The sequence below is a fragment of the Chrysemys picta genome, chromosome 4, assembly GCF_011386835.1.
Source record: "Chrysemys picta bellii isolate R12L10 chromosome 4, ASM1138683v2, whole genome shotgun sequence".
In the NCBI taxonomy this organism is placed as follows: Eukaryota; Metazoa; Chordata; order Testudines; family Emydidae; genus Chrysemys; species Chrysemys picta.
In genome coordinates this window covers 27,357,441-27,377,942 of record NC_088794.1, presented here as the reverse complement: position 1 = coordinate 27,377,942, position 20,502 = coordinate 27,357,441, and the positions used below count along the sequence as shown (strand labels likewise).

General features: G+C 44.9%; 1 protein-coding gene across 1 annotated transcript in view; it reads left to right on the top strand.

Annotated features, from left to right (window-relative positions):
- Nucleotides 1-20,502, top strand: part of LOC101952648 (acyl-CoA (8-3)-desaturase) — a 35,571-nt gene that overhangs the window by 6,536 nt on the left and 8,533 nt on the right. The window contains 6 exon segments of the mRNA XM_065591838.1: nucleotides 5,331-5,459; nucleotides 6,968-7,017; nucleotides 12,277-12,373; nucleotides 12,619-12,698; nucleotides 15,489-15,517; nucleotides 15,520-15,607. Coding sequence (XP_065447910.1) covers nucleotides 5,331-5,459; nucleotides 6,968-7,017; nucleotides 12,277-12,373; nucleotides 12,619-12,698; nucleotides 15,489-15,517; nucleotides 15,520-15,607 — 473 coding nt within the window.

The following is a 20,502-nucleotide window of genomic DNA, read 5'->3' as shown; positions in this document are numbered from 1 at the left end:
TGAACTCAGGGGCAGTCCAGTGATATAAATTTTATGGGAGTCAAAGCTACATTTTTTTCCATGGCTCTGTGAAAAAAAAGGTATAAGGTTTTAAAATTTTTAAAAGAAGCTTTTTTATTTTTTTTTTAATGGGAGGAAGGCTGCATCTCAGGAACCAGTTGAACAAATAACATCAAATTTGCACCACAAAATGATGTTCAAGACCATCTTACTGTGCACATGGAATTTAGAGCACTTTGAAAATTAAAAGCAGATCCCTCTTGACCAAATGACCCTACATATACATAATAATCCTATGTGAAATACCAGTTTTCAAAACAATCTCCCCATACATGTGGATTTTAGATTACTTTGAAAAATTGGCTACTAAACACAAAGCTCTGCACAATCTTAATTGTAGAAGTCATTACTGCTCCACCATAACACTGCCTGCCCTCAGCAAAATTTCCGAAAGGAGCTCCAGCAATGTGTGTAGTAGATTTTCTCAGAAATCTGCCAAGGGCAGTACTTGAACTCATACCCCTTGGATGTTACTCAGGTTCAAAGACAAGTGTAAATTTACCTAAGCCACCAAGTCCTAGAGCCTTAAAAGTATTTAGATGCCTAACTTCCATTGAAATCATGCCAGTCAAACAACATACATTTATTATAGCTAAATGCAAGGAACAAAGACTGAAGGACACATTTAACAGGCTGGGGGAGAGTATTCTGAAAAGCAGTGACTTCAAAGAGGACTTAGAGGTCATTGTATGTGACCAATTGAGGTCCCAGAGGAATGCTGTGGCTAAAAGGTCTATCACCATCCTTGGATGTATAAACAGAGCAGATCTGGATGTGTTCGTCATTGGTTTGAATATTCAATTGGGATCATGACCCCATCTGCTGATGGCTCAACCCCATTTGGGTTCCCATAGTTTGGGAACTGCTATTTTAAATCAAGATTGGATGCCTTTCTAAAAGATGTACTCGAGTTCATCCAGAAGTCAATGCAGAAATTACTGGGTACAACTCTATGGCCTGAATCAGCAATATTCAGTAGATTCATAGAAGATTAAGGCCAGAAGGGACAATTAAATCATCTAGTCTGACCTATATAACAACCAATACTTTCAGCTCAATCACTTGTGTTTGACTAAAGCATATTTTCCAGTCTTGATTTGAAGACATCAAGAGAGATGGAGAATCTACCACTTCCCTTTATAGTTTGTTCCAATGATTAATCTCCCTTGCTGTTAAATATGTGTGCCTTATTTCTAATTTGAGTTTGTCTGGTTTTAAGTTTCACCCATTGGTTCTAGGTATGCCTTTCTCCACTAGCTTAAAGAGCCCTTTAGTACCTGTTATATTTTTGCCATGAAGGTATTTATATTCCACAATTAAGTCCCCTCTCAATCTTCTTTTTGGTAAACTAAACAGATTAAGCTCCTTAAGTCTCTGACTGAAAAGGAATTTTTTCCAGCTCTTTAATCACTCTGTGGCTCTTCTCTGCACCCTCTCGGATTTTTCAATATCCTTTTTAAAATGTGGACACCAGAAGTGCATGCCGTATTCCAGTGTCAGTCTGACCAATTCTGGCAAACAGAGGTAAAATCACCTTCCTACTCCTATTTACCATTCCCCTATTCATACACCTAAAGATCACATTAGCTCTTTTTGCCACAGCATTAAACTGGGAACTCATGTACAGTGGCTTGTCCACTATGGCCCCCTAAATCCTCTTCAAAGTCACTGCTTTCCAGGATACAAGTCCCCCATTCTGTAGGCATGACCTGCATTTTTTGTTCCTAGATGCATGTGTAATAAAACACATTTTGTTTGATTAGGCCCAGCTTACCAATGGACCCAAATCACTTTGTATGAGTGCCCTTTCTTCATTATTATTTACCATTCCAGTAATCATAGAATCATAGAAGATTAGGGTTGTAAGAGACCTCAGGAGGTCATCTAGTCCAACCCCCTGATCGAAGCAGGACCAACCCCAACTAAATCATCCCAGCCAGGGCTTTGTCAAGCCAGGCCTTAAAAACCTCTAAGAATGGAGATTCCACCACCTCCCTAAGTAACCCATTCCAGTGTTTCACTTTGTGTCATCCACAAATTTTATCAGCGGTGATTGTATATTTGCTTCCAGATCATTGATGTTGAATAGCACGAGACATAAAACAGATCCCTGCAGAACCCCACTACAAACACCTCCAGACAATAATGATTCCCCATTGATAACTACTTTGAGATCTGTCACTTATCCAGTTCTTAGTCCATTTAATGTGTGCTCTACTGAGCTCAAGGCTTAATCAAAGGCCTGACAACCCAGTCACATGACAGTCCTCACCAAACACAGTATCATACCAACCACACAGCCTTCACAGAAAAACACCAACACAGACACACACACACTAGCAAAGTCTCTTACCTCCAAGAACAGGATCTGCTTCTGAGTTTTCTCTGTAACAGTTTTACATAGTAGGAGAAATGATCAATTTTTTTGTTGGAAACTCTTTTCTGGATAAAAAGGGCCTTTGTAATAAACCAAAAGTTTTTATTATTTTTTCAAAAAATGCTGAGTTTTTTTAATTGAAACTGAACATTTGAAACTTTGAAAGGTCAAACTCTTGAAATTTTGGGGGGTTGTTTTTCCCCTTCCTTATCCTTTTCCCCTCTAAATACAATCAAATGAATCATATGTCGTTGTTTTTCTTTTTTCTTCTTCTTCTTCTTCTTCCTCCTTTTGGTGCATTTCATAACTTTTCAAAACTTCCTCAACTTTTGGAAAAGTTACAGAATGAAAATGAAAGTCTCTAACTCTGCCACTCCATCATACTCCCTTATCAAGTGTAGAGATAAACCAGTTCAGCTACAATAGCTGAAGTCACACTTACCCTTATTTCACTAGTTTTAAGTATGTCCCTAAAGTGCTGTAATAATAAATCTCCCCACACAAATTGCTGGTAGAAAACTTCCATGAGCTATGTGCCACTGTCAAGAGGATGGGACTCTTCAAACCTAGTTATCTTTTTTTCTTCCTGAATTTCCTTCAAATTCTGATGCTAGAGGCTGCTGGCTGGTTCACCCTCTGTTACATTGGAACATCCTTCATGCCTTTTCTCACTGCAGCATTGCTGCTAACAACAGCTCAGGTAAACTGCCCAAATCACTGTTGTGAGGGACACATGTATTTACATGTTATTTATTCCTACTCTAGTCACTTCCTCAGCTGCTGACTCTGCTATGGCCCTTTGCCCTGTTTCATAAGGTGCAGCTTCTCCAACGGAGTGTCTGCAGTGTCCAGCAATGATGGTTTATTGGATGGTTCAGGCAAAGTTGTTCAGAACAGCTAAAAATACTGTAGTACTGCTGGGAACAGGGAACTCACAGCTTTTTTAATCTGCAGGAGGAACTGTGTCTTGTAGAAGCTATGGATGTGGGAAACTCATACCTCTTAAGTTGCCACCCTGACTCAGAAAAAGGTTCTGAAGAGAAGCAGTGGAGGAGCACTGGCTGTAGGGTGCTCAGACCAACTCCAGTCTCTATCTGTCTCAGAACGCACATACAAGAGAGGTACTGCATGAAGTGAACTCAGCCCTCTGTAATGTGCTTTTTGTGTGAGTGTAGCTAGAACTAGCAGCCCACATTTCTCCTATCTATAGTTTACTGGGTCCCCTCCTCTTCCCAGTCTTCTTCCCACACTGGACATGGCATTGTCTGTGTATAATCTTTTGTGTCTGAACCTAGAGACACTTTATGGGTGGAACTGATTAGGTTCGAGTGTGTTACCTGAACTCCACCTAATCACAAGCTTTTCCCTTCTGTAGACATAGAGAACGTATTTTTTCTCAATTGAGTTGAGCTGGTTGAGGTCATCCCTCAAATAACTCACTCAAGATTAAATGTGTTACTCTGCATCTACACTCAGAAAAAGGCTGCAGTTAAATTGAGGTTATCTGACCAATGACAACCTCTTTTCACGTGTAGACAAGCTGTGTGTGTCAGCCAAGTCAGGTGGTGCTCTGTACCTTCACCAGGTTGAGGTTGGGATGCACTGAAAAGAGGAGTCCCCAGGAATTCATGTGTTGAGACAAATGTGTTTCTGGTCCCTTTCACTGTGCTCTCCCCAATATGGGCTTGGGATGCACTGATAATAAGGTGGGGGCGTTCTTTAAGACTGAGTGTATAGCGGATACAAAAGATGTCCCCCATAATAGCAAAGGGCACGTTCATCAAGTTAGGTTGTTTAAATGATAGTCCTAGGGACATCTTTTACCCTGCACTGTGAGTGTGGAGGGTAGAAATTGATTCCTGGTGTCATCAGAAGGCATTGCCATCCAGTTGGAGCTGGGGTTGATTGACAGAGGCTGGTTTTATAGAGTTTAAAGCCAGAAGGGACCACCAGATCATCTAGAACTGAATGTGCAAAGACGACATAGCACTGCCCTGGCCCTGTTACAGAAGTTCAAGGAACCCTGGCCCTATTTTATCAGTGATGCATTTTCTCTTCCAGTTCCAGGGCTGATGGTTCTAGCATGATTTGGGGCACCTTTCAGTCTTCACCAAGTCCAAATGGAACCACTTGTGTCATGAGTTTGTGATATGCAATCTAAAGGTAAGTGCCTAAGGGTATCCATTGGAACTTCAGCAGGGGAGGTTAAAAGAGTGAGCCCCTTCTGTTTAGAAAGTCTCTTATGGATAGTCTGCCCCATAAATGTAGCAGAGAGGAGAACATGATGCAGTTCTCAAGGAAAGGGTGAACAAATAATGGATGAGGGCTCATGCAGGCTCCCCCATGCCCCAGCCATGTGAGCTCACGGAAGAAAAATTGCTAGAGGGGCCACCCAAAAACTCACCCAACAGGAGTAGAGGCAAGGCACCACAGCAGAGACCTTCAGATGGCCTTCCCTTATGTTTATTGGCTGTTCACTCCAGTTCCCTCCTTCAGAATCTCTTCATTTCAGTCTCACTCAGCCTGCCCTCCCTGTTCCCCTTCTTTGCTCCTTTTTTCTTTTATCCCCTTTCTATGTCCCTTTTCACTTCCTTTGTGCACCTAATTCTCCGCAACAAAACCTCACTTAGAATTCATTTTTATTTATTTATTTTGTGGAACTAATATGTTTGCAGCCATTATATTATTCACTCTACTTGTATATTAGATTTTTTTACTCCCCCATCCCTACCCCTTTGTCTTGTCTATTTAAAATGTAAGCCTTTCAGTGCAGGGACTGTTCGTCCAGTGCTTAGCACAACAGGGGTTTCTAGGCATTACCAGAGTTCAAATGATAAAATAATAATAAACGAGGCAATTTATATTTAGCAGCAGTGTGTTTTGATTCCTGCAGGGGTTGTCATCCACATGGCGGAATCTCCAACATAACCAGCATCACGCCAAAACCAACTGCTTCCCCAAGGACCCTGATATTCTACTACATCACTCCCTTTTTGCCTTGGGAAAGACACTCTCTGTGGAGGTGAGTGTGAGGGAATGGTTTTGAACAAACTTGGTTTCTGAAAGGATATAGTGCTAAAAGACCTAGCAGTCAGGAAGCTGTAGTGTATTGGGAGTAACTTGTCCAGTGTGTGGGATTTTGGAGCTACTGAGTCACTGTTGGATTGCAGCCATTCTGGAAAAGGGCTGGTGCTGAGACATACTTGCTGCTTGGAACACTAGTGGTTCCCTGGAGAAACAGAGAGTTTCACCTTGTTTGTTCAGTGTGGGTGTATTAATCATTCAGCATGGGGAATGTAGTTTACAGGGGAAGGTGTCCAGTAGCTTAGTCAGGACTATGATTATTTTATATATCTTTATGTGATTCAGAAATTCAAAACTGTTCCATAAGAAATCAGTGTTCCCAAGAGCCTGGCTTGGGACAGTAATAGAAATATACCTAACATCCTAGAGATCCTTCTTCATCACTGGTGTATTAAAGGCCAGATTTTGGAAAGTGCTCAGTTCCTACTTAAACAACAAGGAGTCTGGTGGCACCTTAAAGACTAACAGATTTATTTGGGCATAAGCTTTTGTGAGTAAAAACCTCACTTCTTCGGATGCAACCTAAGTTCCTACTTAGGTACCAAAATAAGAAGCATCTCAATCAAACCAGTAGGAACCCAAGCCAACCTGATGAAACACACTCCGACTCTCAGGTGTCACTCTATACCACTAACTTCCTGAACAACAAACCAAAAACCACACCCAAACCTGAATGATAGTTAGGTGACTGGGAGAAAAAAAAATCAGTAGGCAAACCATAAGGACGAACAGATTTTAAAAGAAATTAAATAGCTAGGCTGGTACAGATCCCCAAACAGAAATTTCACAGAAGCAAACCACATTAACATTGTGAAATATGCAAATGACAGGCAGACTCCCGCCAAATTCAGAATCAGGAATCACAAACTGAATAGTAAAAGTGGGAGGAGCAAAGTAACGGGGAAACCCATGGAAACTGGACTGTCTGTCTAAGGTGACAGACTAAAATAAAGGTTTTTACTCCAAAGAAAGTAAGACAGTTGCTTCCTCAAACTATCAGAGATGCTAAAATATATTTAAAGAAAAAGATTGGTGAGGAAAAAACTGTTCCTCACCCTTTGAGAAAGGAAAGCAGGAGCAGAGACAGCATCACACCATGAAGCAACCTGCCAGCAAATCAAGAATGGGGAAACAACAAATAAGCACAGGGAATAAAACCCCAAACTTACTATCAAGCCTTAACCTGGTGAGAGGTTTTAGACCATATCTTCCTCTGAGAGAAATCAGAGGCTTCTATCCCTCTTACACTTTGGTAGCATCAGTATCATTTGTCATGGCAATACAGTTTTTTATTTGATTGCGGAGTGGCAGAGTTAGGAGCTGACTAAAAAGGTGCGTCTCAAGGAGGAAATAGAAGTGAGGAAGTGCTTCTGTGGGTGTTTCTCAGGGAAGGATAGGAGATCTCTGTTGCCCAGCTGACCTGTTGTGGTCTTCTCTCCTTCACAGCTTGGGATGATGAAGAAGAAATTGATACCATCAGCACAAATATTTCATCAGTGAGTATTTCCTCTTTCCTGCACAACCATCAGGCCCTCACTCAGTGTGGTAGGGACACCCTCATTTGTTGTGTAGGCCTCACATGCCAAGCCATGTGTCTGGGGGCAGGGTAGAGAACTCTAATTGCATCCCACTACCCCCAAGTCTCTTGGTTCCCTTCCACAACCTTTGGAGAGGCAGGAATTAACCTCAGATAAATGATGGTTTCTGATATAATTATCAGTGCATTTATCTGGGCAGGGACAAACCTGAACTAATAAAAGGGACCATTCAAGGACCTTACGGGTAATTACATGTACCACCTAGCATAGTACAATGTACTGGGTCTCTAACACTTAAAGACACAGAGCAATACTGTCTAACCCAATTGAGTCCAAGCTGCTTGGGCATAGTGTGAGCTTGGAGTCATGAATCCCAGTTTCTGCTGAATCACCAGGCATCCACCCTTGTGATTGCTATGTTGGTCATGGTTCCACTGCAGAGTCTGGGTCACTCTTCTAGCCCAGCTGAAGTTGGGGTGTGGCCTCCTGCTGAGCAAATTCTCTAGCCCTGGATTCAAGCTGCATTTGAGCTTGCTGCCTTCAGCAGCAATAAAGTCTAACTGCCCGAGTCTATGGCTCTCTTCCAGCCCTGTTTCCATGCCAGCCAATTAGCCCAGAGTCTACCAGGTGGTTGACAACAAATCACTTGTCCTTCTTTGGGCAGGGCTGAGTTCCCTCTCTGGAATGGCATTCCCCTCCTCCAGTGAGAGGCAGGATGGCAGCAAGAAGTCAGTGGTGAAGTTTCCTCACAGCCTTTCAACCAACCAGGGCTTTGGGGCAGAGAAGCCAGTTCCACTCTCTGCCCATCCTCTAATGAATGAAGGCTCAGGGAAAGGGTAAAAGTGGCCCTTCAACACAGCTGGCATGTGCATGTGGAATGAGCGAGTTCTCACCTAGCAATTTCCACAGCCTCCCAGTTTAATTCCTCCAAGAAAGCAGACGGAGAAGACTTTTCCTCCCAGCCTGGTGGGAGATATAAATACATGAGGAAGAAGCATGTACTGCTGCATAGGATGTACTGCATCTACAGGAGCTTCCGATGGGATGTGTGACGTTGCACTCCATATGCTTTATGAAGATATGCTTATGAATGTGAATATGATGTAACTGGAATATGCTTTATGCAAAAGGTTTCTTGTAAGATGTCATTACAAAGCTTATTTACTTTACTGAGTGTGTTCATCCTAATTGTTTGCATGTATTATTTCTATCTCTGAAGTTAGGAGAATAAGATATAAACTTGTATCACTGATGTAAACATATTAAGTGGAAGCCATTAAGGGTGCTTCAGATTCAATGAACTGTAAATGGCTCCGTTTATTTGCAAACCTTCCTGTGTACATGTGGGCCAGTCCAGGAAGAATGGAGGGTGGGGGTCTCACAGGACGTGATCATGTCACCTGATATTGGAATCCATCTTAATCCCTGTACTTTTCCATTCGAAAGGAGGGATGGGGGCCAAGCACAGACAAAGGACTCCTGTCTTGTGCAAAAGCTATGTAAAGGGGGTGGAGCAGGAAAAAGGGGCTTCCAGTCATGTGAAAACCCCTAGTTACCACCTGAGATGGCTGCTGGAATTAACAAGGACTGTACCGGGGAAAGGATTGGGCCCAGACTAGGAAGGAGTCTAGTCTGTGAAAGAAGCTTCTTGGAACATCTCTGAGGGTGAGAAATTACCTGTAATCAGTTTCTTAATGTATTAGGCTTAGACTTGCATGTTTTTGCTTTATTTTGCTTGGTAACTTATTTTGTTCTGTCTATTTCCTGAAACCACTTAAATCGTACTTTTTATGCTTAATAAACTCACTTTTGTTTATTAATGAACCCAGAGTAAGTGATTAATATTTGGGGGAGCAAACAGCTGTGAATATTCCTCTATCAGTGTTATAGAGGGCAGACAATTTATTAATTTACCCTGTATAAGCTTTATACAGAGTAAAACAAATTTATTTGGGGTTTGGATCCCACTGGGAGCTGGGTGTCTGGGTGCTAGAGTCAGGTAACCTGCCGAGCTGTTTTCACTTAAAGCCTGCAGTTTTGGGGGCATGGCCCAGACCCTGGGTCTTTGTTGAAGCAGGTTAGCGTGTCTGGCTCAACAAGGCAGGGTTCTGGAAATCCCAAGCTGGCAGGGAAAACCGGCTCAGAGGTAATTTCAGCACATCAGGTGACAGTCACAAGGGGGTCTCTGTGACTGAACCTGTCAAAGGATGTGTCTGGAGAAATATGAGCTCATGTGCTAAAAGGGCAGGGTCGATATGCTACAGGGGCAACAGAGGGTGGGGCGAAAGCTGACTGAGAAAAAATGGTGATGGTGTGCCCATGAGATTTGCCAAAATGAGACACCTCTCAAAGTAAATTATGCAGACGTTCAAAATATCATCATATGTGCTGTTGGCTCAAATAGTCTCTTTGAGTTTGGCTCCCCTTTGTTGGGGCTTCAATATACCCACAGGCCCTGCGGGGCTCCTTGGTCTTGGCTTCTTCTTGAACGAGGGGAAAAAAGGTGAGATTCCCAAATGCCACTCCACTTGTGGCACCAAAATATAACATCACTCACAGTAAACTGTTGCTCTGTGACCCTGCCTCTTTTCTGACATGAGGAATGTAATAGTTACTTTTTGAGATTTAAATTGTCACTGGCCATCTGAGCTGAACCTCAATGAGATGAATGAGGCAGATTGTACATCTCAAAATTATTGCTCCAAGCTCTCTGCTGACTCCACTCTATGCCAGTTAACCTCCAAAGTGTGAACTGAGTGTTTCTTCACAGCCACAGCAGTTAGATACATGATTGAGAGAGAAAGATGGCTAGCTAGCTCCAATTCCGGAGAACAAGGCAATAGTTTCAGAGAAGTGCCAGTATAGGATATGGGTGCCTATCAGCTGTTTCCAACCTCAGAGTGAAAGGACAGCAAGGGTGAGATGATGATGAGAGAAAAGGGGAAGATGAAATAGGGAGGAAGCTCCCCTATGAGCATGGCTTGGTGTCAAGTAACAGAAAGCCTCCCCCATTCATTGCAGTATAGAATCATATAAACGTAGGGCTGGAAGGAACCTCAAAAAGTCATCAAATCCAGCACCCCTGCACTGAAGCAGGACCAAGTTAAACCTAGACCATCCCGGACATATCTGAACACCTACTGAGTTTTTATGAATTGAGCCTCATAACACCCCTACAAGATAGAGAAGTATTATTTATTTCCATTTTACAGATGGGGAATTGAAGCACAGAGAAACTAAATGACCTGCCCAAGGTCAAACAAGAAGTTTGTGGCAGAACCAGAAAGTAAACCCAGATCTCCTGGGTTCCAGTCTAGTACCTTAACCTCAAGACCTTCCAGAGTTACACTAATCCATCCTTTGTTTTTGGTTCTGTGGGTGACTTTCAGGGCCGGCTCCAGGTTTTTTGCCGCCCCAAGCAGCAAAAAGAAAAAGAAAAAAAAGCCACAATCGCGATCTGCGGCACTACCGCTGCCGTTTCAGTCTAGTCTTTGGCGGCAGGTCCTTCACTCCGAGAGGGAGTGAGGGACCCACCGCCGAATTGCCGCTGAAGAGCTGGACGTGCCGCCCCTCTCCGTTGGCCGCCCCAAGCACCTGCTTGCTGGGCTGGTGCCTGGAGCCGGCCCTGGTGGCTTTGTGATTGGATAAGGACATTAATTCCTTGTGTTCTCCTGGTTCATTCTTCAGTCATAATCGTGCTTCTGCTTCCATTCTTCACATTGTATTCACTGTATTTCACAATTCAATGTAAACTGTGGGTGGTAAGTATACCCAGCCCTTCACAAAAGCCGTCGCTAATGGGCAGCTGCCGTGCACTGTCCTTGCTCCTTCTCCTCCCCCCACCAGCACCTTCTGCACGCTGCTGAACAGCTCATCGTGGCGGGCAGGAGACATTGGAGGGGAGGGAGAGGAGGTGATCAGCAGGGCCCACCAGCAGGAGGGAGGCTCTGTGGGGGCAGAGGGAGGAACTGATCAGCAGGGCTGCCAGTGGTGCTAAGCACCCACTATTTTTTTTCCATGGGTGCGCTAGCCCCGGAGCACCCAGAGAGTTGGTGCCTATGAGTAAGTCATTCAAGCTGAGTATAGGTTTGCCCTTTGGGTATGGGAAATGTAACAATTGCAGTATGGCATCTCAAGACAGCTGGATAGCACTTCTCCCACAATCCTTTGGTGTTTGTGGAGAGGAGCTAGAATATAAAGACAGTAAGTGAGGGTTACCAAGTGAGGATCTGGGGATTTTGCTGGTAATGGCAATGGATGGGGAGTAGGCCTTATAGAGGATGTTTCATGGGCTATTTTTCCTCTGGAGCAGGTGGTGAAGGGAAACTACATGTGGAGAAAAAATAGGGTTATAGGCAAGGTGTCTCCGACTATATTCTTACTGCTGTGGGTGTTGCAGGGAAGCTTTAGGCCCTTACATGGAAGGATTTGGTAACTCTGGTCCTGCTGGTGTGAGGTGGTGGTGGGTGCGGTGATGCTGCAAGCTGCCATCCTGCTGAAGGTGTCTCTCCTTCTTTCACGGGAACTGGCCTGGCTTCTGACTTAGTTCAGCGATTCTTTCTTGGCTACGAGCCCTTACTGGGAGTGAATGGAGTCCTGGGGCTCTTCCTACTGGTCAGGTATCAATTACCCCATGGATTCCCTCTGGCTGCTGGAACTCCCACCTCATCACTCAGTTCCTCTTCTGTGATCTCCACCCTGCCAGTCCTTCTTCTGCCTTCCCCCCTAGTCTCCAGCTCTCTATCTTCTCTCTCTCTCTCTGGTCTAATCTTTGGCCACCCTACCTGTCTCCCTTTAGCCTGTGCACAATTCATTGCTTTCTGTAATGTAAGAGCAGATATAGTGTTTTCCCTTTGTTGTCCTCACTTGTGTTGTGTGGACCTTCTACTGACCATTCACTAACTGGACAATACAGGAGACATTTAACTATATGGCTACTTGGTTTGGCAGGCACAAGGGAGTTGCTGGTTTAAGTGGAAAGGTGTTTAACCAGGCAGTTGTCAGTTTGGGCTTTTAGATCTGTTACTGGCCTGTCTGCGTGGGTATTTTAATGAGCAGGCATTGATTTGAAGAGGCTGGCTTTTTGTTAGCAGTAGTTGCCTAGGTTATGCATTTTTATCCAGCAGCCTCCAGCTTGGATGGGTGGCATGTTACTGGGCTGGACAGGTCTATAGCCTTTATCGTGGGCAGTGATTTCCCCCCTGTTTTCCTTCACAGGGTCCTGGGGAGTATTGTATTTTTCTGGGTATCGCACACAAACCACGTCCCAATGAACATCAATTATGATAAGAACACAGACTGGTTCTCTGCCCAGGTAAGATCCTCTTCCCTCCTAGGTGTGCTGGAAGGCACTTATAAATGTTTAAAGAGTTAATACTGTAAATATCATTACTCCTGGCAATAGCGCTGAGGATCTGTGTCACTTTAAGGATATTGTTAATGAAGCCTAGATTAGCCTGGAAGGGTGTGAGTGGGGCACTTTTCATCCTGCTGCCCAGAGAGATATAAAATGTAGCATTTATGGATCCACACTCACTCCTTTCTTTCTTCCTCTCCTAGCTCCAGGCAACATGCAATGTGAACCAGTCCTTATTCAGCGACTGGTTCACTGGACACTTGAACTTCCAGATTGAGCACCAGTGAGTATAGGTCCTGGGAGAAGGGTGGGAACTCTCATGGGGCACCAGTGAGTGCAAGCATTGCAGAGGGATAGGGGACCCTCCTAACAGTGAGGGTAATTAAACATTGGAACCATTTACTCGGGGAGATGTTGAGCTCACCAGCATTTTAGATATCTTTCTAAAAGACACTTTAATTCAGTTTCTGGGGAAAATTCAACAGCTTGGAGATCAGACTAGTTGATCGTAGTAATGTAGAGCTGGAAGGAGCCTTGAGAGGTCATGAGGCCCAGGCCCCTACAGTGAGGCAGGACCAAGTAAACCTAGCCCATCCCTGACAGGTGTTTGTCCAACCTGTTCTTAAAAACCTCCAGTGATGGGAATTCCACAACCTCACTTGGAAGCCTATTGCAGAACTTATCTATCCTGATAGTTAGAAAGCTTTCCCTAATATCTAACCTAAATCTCCCTTGCTGCAGATAAGAACATAAGAACGGCCATGCTGGGTCAGACCAAAGGTCCATTTATTATCCCAGTATCCTGTCTTCTGACAGTGGCCAATGCCAAGTGCCCCAGAGGGAATGAACAGAACAGTTAATCATCAAGTGATCCATCCTGTGCTGCCCACTCCCAGCCTCTGGCAAACAGAGGCTAGGGACACCATCCCTGCCCATCCTGGCTTATAGCCATTGATGGACCTGTCCTCCATGAACTTATCTAGTTCTTTTTTGAACCCTGTTATAGTCTTGACCTTCACAACATCCTCTGGCAAAGAGTTCCACAGGTTGACTGCTTTGTGTGAAGAAATACTTCCTTTTGTTTGTTTTAAACCCGCTGCCTATTCATTTCATTTGGTGACCCTAATTCTTTTATGTATGAGGAGTAAATAACACTTCCTTATTTACTTTCTCCAAACCAGTCATGGTTTTATAGACGTCTATCATATGCCCCCTTAGCCGTCTCTTTTCCAAGCTGAAAAGTCCCAGTCTTATTAATCTCTCCTCATATGGAAGCTCTTCCATGCCCCAATCATTTTTTTTGCCCTTTTCTGAACCTTTTCCAATTCTAATATATCTTTTTTGACATGGGGAGACCGGATCTGCACACAGCATTCAAGATGTGGGAGTACCATGGATTTATATAGAGGCAACATGATATTTTCTGTCTTATTATCTATCCCTTTCTTAATGATTCCCAACATTCTGTTAGCTTTTTTGACGGCCGCTGCCCATTGAGTGGATATTTTCAGAGAACTATCCACAGTGACTCCAAGATCTCTTTCTTGATGGGTAACAGCCAATTTAGAGCCCATTAAGCCCATCACTTCTCATCCTACCCTCAGTGGACATGGAGAACAATTGAACACCTTCCTCTTTATAACAGCCCTTCACACATTTGAAAGCTGTTATCAAGTCCCCTCTTGTCATCTTTTCTTAGGACTAGTTTTTTTGACCTTTCCTCATAGGTCACAGTGGTGCCTTCTGTCCTTAGAGTCTATGAATCTAGACGTGAGTAATAGGATCCACAGGAAGGAAGCCATCGGGATTGTTCCTGGTCAGTGCACCAGCTATACCGACAAGGGTTTTTTAGGATGTTATGATTTTTAAGTTTCTCTGTTACCTTTATTTACTGCCCCAACATTTACTGTAATTTGGATTCAAGGTCTGTACCAGGGACTTGCTTTTGCTTGATTTGCATCAAACAAATTGTTCTTCTTACCCCTGATTTGACTTACACACAAAAATAAAAAGGGTGTGTAAAACTCAGAACAACCAAGTCATTTTTAATATAATAACTGCGCTTACTTAATCACACTTTTTATAGTCTGTTTAACATAAAGTTACATTTCTAAATGTCATTCAATGCCTTCATTGGGGGAAAAGAGTCAATTTTGGGCTGTAGCTCTCAGACTGTAATGGTTAAAGTCTGATCCCACTTTTTCTTAGAACAAGACAACAGTACCGGGGCCAGGAGAAGAAGAGAAAAGCAGAGCAAAAGATAGGAAAATGCCATTTCTCTTTGAGGTTTGCAGTTTAGTTCTGTTAGACCAAACCCTAGCACACACAATCTTAGATGCCACTCCAGGACCCAGAAAACATTGATCAGCATAAGGCTGCTCACGGCCTTGTGTTCAACTTGCCACTCGGGTTACAGCCAATTAAGATAGCAAAGGAAGATTTGTTCCTGCTGGCTAAGCCAACTCTTACTGGAGAAAAGGCAAAGAGCGGTGGGAAAGAAACATACACAGTAGGGAGGCAACAGTAGGAACTTTAGGGTATGTCTACACAGGGATGAATACCCTGTGGCATGGCCACAGCTGGCCCAGGTCAGCTGACATCGCCTTGTTGGGCTCGGGCTGCTGGGCTAAAAATTGCTGTGTAGACATTCAAGCTGGGGCTGGCGCCCAAGCTCTGGGGCCTCCACCCTCGCAGGGTACAGAGCCCAGGCTCCAGCCTGAGTCCGAATGTCTACACTGCAATTTTATAGCCCACCAGCCCGAGCCCCACAAGCCCAAGTCAGCTGACCCTGGCCAACCACAGCAGGTTTTTTATTCCTGTATAGACAGAGCGTTGGTGAGGATGATCACATTTGGTTCCTTCTCCTCCTGTTTTGGTCAGAACATCCTTCAGGAACAAGAGAAAGGCCTGATGATGTGATGGAAATCCCTGGTTCCCTATGTGTAATAGTGATGATCATGAACCTGGTTCTTATTCTGGTTGATTATCATGATGCTCCAATTGTCCTACTATACTCTAAGCTGTCTTCTGTGCTGAACAAGTTGTGTAAAGAAATTGCCTCTTCTCTTCACAGCCTTTTCCCCACGATGCCTCGACACAACTACTGGAGTCCCTGGTGAAGTCCCTGTGTGCCAAGCATGGTATCAAGCACCAATGCAAGCCCTTGCTCGCTGCCTTAACTGATGTTGTACAGTAAGTGTCATAGGAAGAATTGGTGCAGTAGCAAGTGGCATAGTAAAGATGCATGGTGAGAAAGAGAAAAGCAGGCTGGAGAAACATAAATGGAGGACAGGGATGTAGGAGGGAAGGGAATGGATGACTCAACAGATAAGAAATGCCCTATTTCCTTTGGGTCATAGTCAAAGCTCCATGTATTCTCTGGCATGTTAGACCTAGGGCCTTGTCTACACTACAAGTTTTGGTGGGAAAATGGGAGGAGTACACGCTGCAAGGATACTTTGGGGGGCAAAAGTCTGCTCTTTCACTGACAAAATAAAACCACCTCGCTGAGAGGCATAAAGACTTCTGCGGCAAAGTTCAAGCAACAAAGAATCAGTGTAGACACTGCTGTTTGTTTTGTCAACAGAACTGGCTTCTGCCAGCATCCCACAATGCCTGCCCTGACCGCTCTGCTCACTGTTTTGATCTCTGGTGCCCTGCAGGCATGCGCCCCTCCCCTTTCAAAGCTCCGGGAAGTATCTGACAGCTGAGCATGTTGCTCCATTTGGGGAACAAAGAGCAAATCATTGGAATGCTCCTGTTCTGCCCTGCACTAGGCACACAGTGGCAGACAGACTGCTGCTGTGGGTGGGGGCGGGGCTGGGGGGTGCTTTGACATTGCTCAGCACGGAGAGCTCACAGAGCTGCTCAGGGTGCCACTCCTGGCAGCTGAGGAGGCTGTGGGAGAACTCGGAGGGAATCAGAGAACCATAGGCAGGCAGAGCATGCTCCTTTGGGAGAGACTGCTGTGCCGAGCAGAGCCAGGGGCTGAGGTGGGGGGAAGTGTCCCCAGAGGTGAAAGTAAGCCAGTCCGGTCCAGTACGGCGTACCGGCAAGAGGGGAGCCCCAGGCCCTTTAAAGCGCCGCCGGAGCTCCGGCAGCCGGGCTCCCGTGGTGATTTAAAGGGCCTGGAGCTCCGTGGTGGCCGGAGCCCCGGGCCCTTTAATTCGCCCCGGGACTCCCAGCCGCCTCCCAGCTGGTAGCTCCGGGGTGTTTTAAAGGCCCTGGGGCTCCCAGCCACAGTCGGAGCCCAAGGGCCTTTAAATCTTGAAAGGCCCCGCCTCTTCCAATTGAAGCCCTGCCTCTTCTGGTTGAGGCCACACCCCTGCTCAGGACTCCGGCGGTAAGTCCTTTAAGTTACTTTCACCCCTGGGTGTCTCCCTCCACCTGCCTCAGAATAGGTCGGTCAGCCTGCTGTCTCTCCCCCCCCACCCCCCACACTCCATTCTCCTCTACCTTCCCCCAGATGCTTCAGTAGAAAAAGCGGCTGACAATCTACTAGGTAGCCCGTGGAATGATGGGATTGAGAAACCTGCATCATGTGACACTGTGCCTGCCCCATGAGGCATTGCAAACCCTTCCCAAAGCACCCTGCAGCCAGCGTAGTGGGATAGCTACCACAGTGCACTGCTCTCTGTGTCGATGCAAGAGCTGCTACTCTGGATGCACTTTGCCAACACAAGGACCATAGTGTGAACATGCAACAGCAATTTTAATTAAAGCGCCTTAATTAAAGCGGCATGACATTTGCCGACTAAGCTTTGTACTGTAGACAATGTCTTAAATTCAGTACCAAGGCCTCATGCTGAGACAGTGATGGGGTTAAGCATCACGTTCCCACTTTGTCCTACAAGAAATCATAGAAGATTAGGGTTGGAAGATACCTCAGGAGGTCATCTAGTCCAACCCCCTGCTCAAAGCAGGACCAACCCCAATTAAATCATCCCAGCCAGGGCTTTGTCAAGCCGGGCCTTAAAAATCTCTAAGGATGGAGATTCCACCACCTCCCTGGGTAACTCATTCCAGTGCTTCACCACTATCCTAGTGAAATAGTTTTTCCTAATATCCAACCTAGACCTCCCCCACTGCAACTTGAGACCATTCCTCCTTGTTCTGTCATCTACCACCACTGAGTACAGCCGAGCTCCATCATCTTTAGAACCCCCCTGTGATGGGTTGGATCACAGAACCCCCCTTGGGAGCTGCCACCTGATGTGCCAAGACCACTTCTGCTCCTGCTTTCCCTGCTCCATTGGCTTAGGACTTCAGTGCCCTGCCTGGTTTGAGCCAGACTCGCTAGCCTGCTGCAAACCCAAACCCAGGGTCTGAACCATGTCCCCTAACAGCTGTAGGCTTACCCGAAAACAGCTAACAGAAGTGTCGTTGTCTTTAACACTCAGCTGCCCAACTCCCAATGGGGTCTAAACCCAAATAAATCTGTTTTACCCTGTATAAAGTTTATACAGGGTAAACTCAATTAAAAAAAAAAGGAGATATTACCCTGTATAAAGCTTATACTCAATTAAAAAAAAAAAAAAAAAAGGAGATATACCTATCTCATAAAACTGGAAGGGACCTTGAAAAGTCATTGAGTCCAGTCCCCTGCTTTTACAGCAGGACCAAGTACCATCCCTGACAGATTTTTGCCCCCAGTCCTTAAATGGCCCCCTCAAGGATTAAACTCACAACCCTGGATTTAGCAGGCCAATGCTCAAACCGCTGAGCTATCCCACCCCCCACCCCCATTTATTTGCCCTCTATAACACTGATAGAGAGATATACACAGCTATTTGCCCACCCAGGTATTAACACATACTCTGAGTTAATTAATAAGTAAAAAGTGATTTTATTAAATACAGAAAGTAGGATTTAAGTGGTTCCAAGTAGTAACAGACAGAACAAAGTGAATTACCAAGCAAAATAAAATAACACACACAAATCTATGTCTAATCAAACTGAATACAGATAATCTCACCCTTAGAGATGCCTCAGTAAGTTTTTTCCTCAGACTGGACATCTTCCAGACCTGGGCACAATTCTTTCCCCTGGTACAGCTCTTGTTCCAGCTTAGGTGGTAGCTAGCGGATTCTTCATGATAGCCGCCCCCTTTGTTCTGTTCCACCCATTTATATATCTTTTGCATAAGGCGGGAATCCTTTGTCCCTCTGGATTCCCACTCCCCCCCACCCCCCGCTTTCTCAATGGAAAAGCACTAGGTTAAAGATGGATTCCAGTTCAGGTGACATGATTACATGTCACTGTAAGACTTCATTACTCACTTGCCAGCACACAGGTATATAGGAAGACTTACAGGTAAAACAGAGCCATCTGCAGTCAATTGTCCTGGTTAATGGGAGTCATTAAGATTCCAAACCACCATTAATGGCCCACACTTTGCATAATTACAATAAGCCCTCAGAGTTATATTTTATATTTTTAGGTTCAGATACAAGAGTGGTACATTTATACCAATAGGATGATCACACTCAGTAGATTATAAGCTTTGTAATGATACCTAACAAGAGACCTTTTGCATGAAGCATATTCCAGTTACATTATATTCACTCATTAGCATATTTTTATAAAATCATATAGACTGCAACATCACACCCCCTTCAGGTAGTAGAAGGCTGCTATCAAATCCCCCCTCACTCTTCTCTTCGCAGACTAAATAAGCCCAGTTCCCTCAGCCTCTCCTCATAAGTCATGTGCCCCAGTCCCCTTGATTATTTTCATTGCCCTCCGCTGGACTCTCTCCAATATGTCCACATTCTTTCTGTAGTGGGAGGCCCAAAACCAGATGCAGTTCTCCAGATGTGGCCACACCAGTGCCAAATAGAGGGGAATAATCACTTCCCTCGATCTGCTGGCAATGCATATTAATACAGCCTAATATGCCATTGGACTTCTTGGCAACGAGGGCACACTGCTGACTCATATCCAGCTTCTCATTCACTGTAATCCCCAGGTCCTTTTCTGCAGAACTGCTGTTTAGCCAGTCAGTCTCCAGCCTGTAGTGGTTCATGGGATTCTTCCTTCCTAAGTGCAGGACTCTGCACTTGTCCATGTTGAACTTCATCAGATTTCTTTTGGCCCAATCCTCCAATTTTTCTAGGTCACTCTGGACTCTATCCCTACCCTCCAGCATATCTACCTCTCCCCCCAGCTTAGTGTTATCTGTGAACTTTCTGAGGGTGCAATCCATCCCATCATCCAGATCATCAATAAAGATGTTAAGAACATAAGAACATAAGAATGGCCATACTGGGTCAGACCAAAGGTCCATCCAGCCCACTATCCTGTCTACCGACAGTGACCAATGCCAGGTATCCCAGAGGGAGTGAACCTAACAGGTAATGATCAAGTGATCTCTCTCCTGCCATCCATCCTGTTGTTGAACCAAACCAGCCCTAGGACCGATCCCTGGGGCACTCCGCTTGATACTGGCTGCCAACTAGACATCAAGCCATTGATCCCTACCCACTGAGCCCAGCAAGCTAGCCAGTTTTCTATCCATCTTAGAGTCCATTCATCCAATCCATATTTTTTTAACTTGCTTGCAAGAATACTGTTGGAGACCTTATCAAAAGCTTTACTAAAGTCAAGATATATCATGTCCACTGCTTTCCCCATATCCACAGAGCCAGTTATCTCATCATAGAAGGCAATCAGGTTGGTCAGGCACGACGTGCCTTTGGTTAATCCATGTTGACTGTTCCTGATCACCTTCCTCTCCTCCAAGTGCTTCAAAATGGTTTCCTTGAGGACCTGCTCCATGATTTTTCCAGGGACTAAGGTGAGGCTGACCAGTCTGTAGTTCCCCAGGTTCTCCTTCTTCCGTTTTTTAAAGGTGGGCACTATATTTGCCTTTTTCCAATCGTCCAGGACTTTCCCTGATCCCCATGAGTTTTCAAAGATAATGGCCAATGGCTCTGCAATCACATCAGCCAATTCCCTCAGCACCTTCTGAGAGAGAGTCTCCTCTGCTGCTTGTTTCAGGAAATGTCCAGGGGAAGGAACAGATCAGTTCTCAGGGAGACTCTCTTTGGTGCAGTTAGATTAGCTGGTAAATATAGACTTCTTCTGCA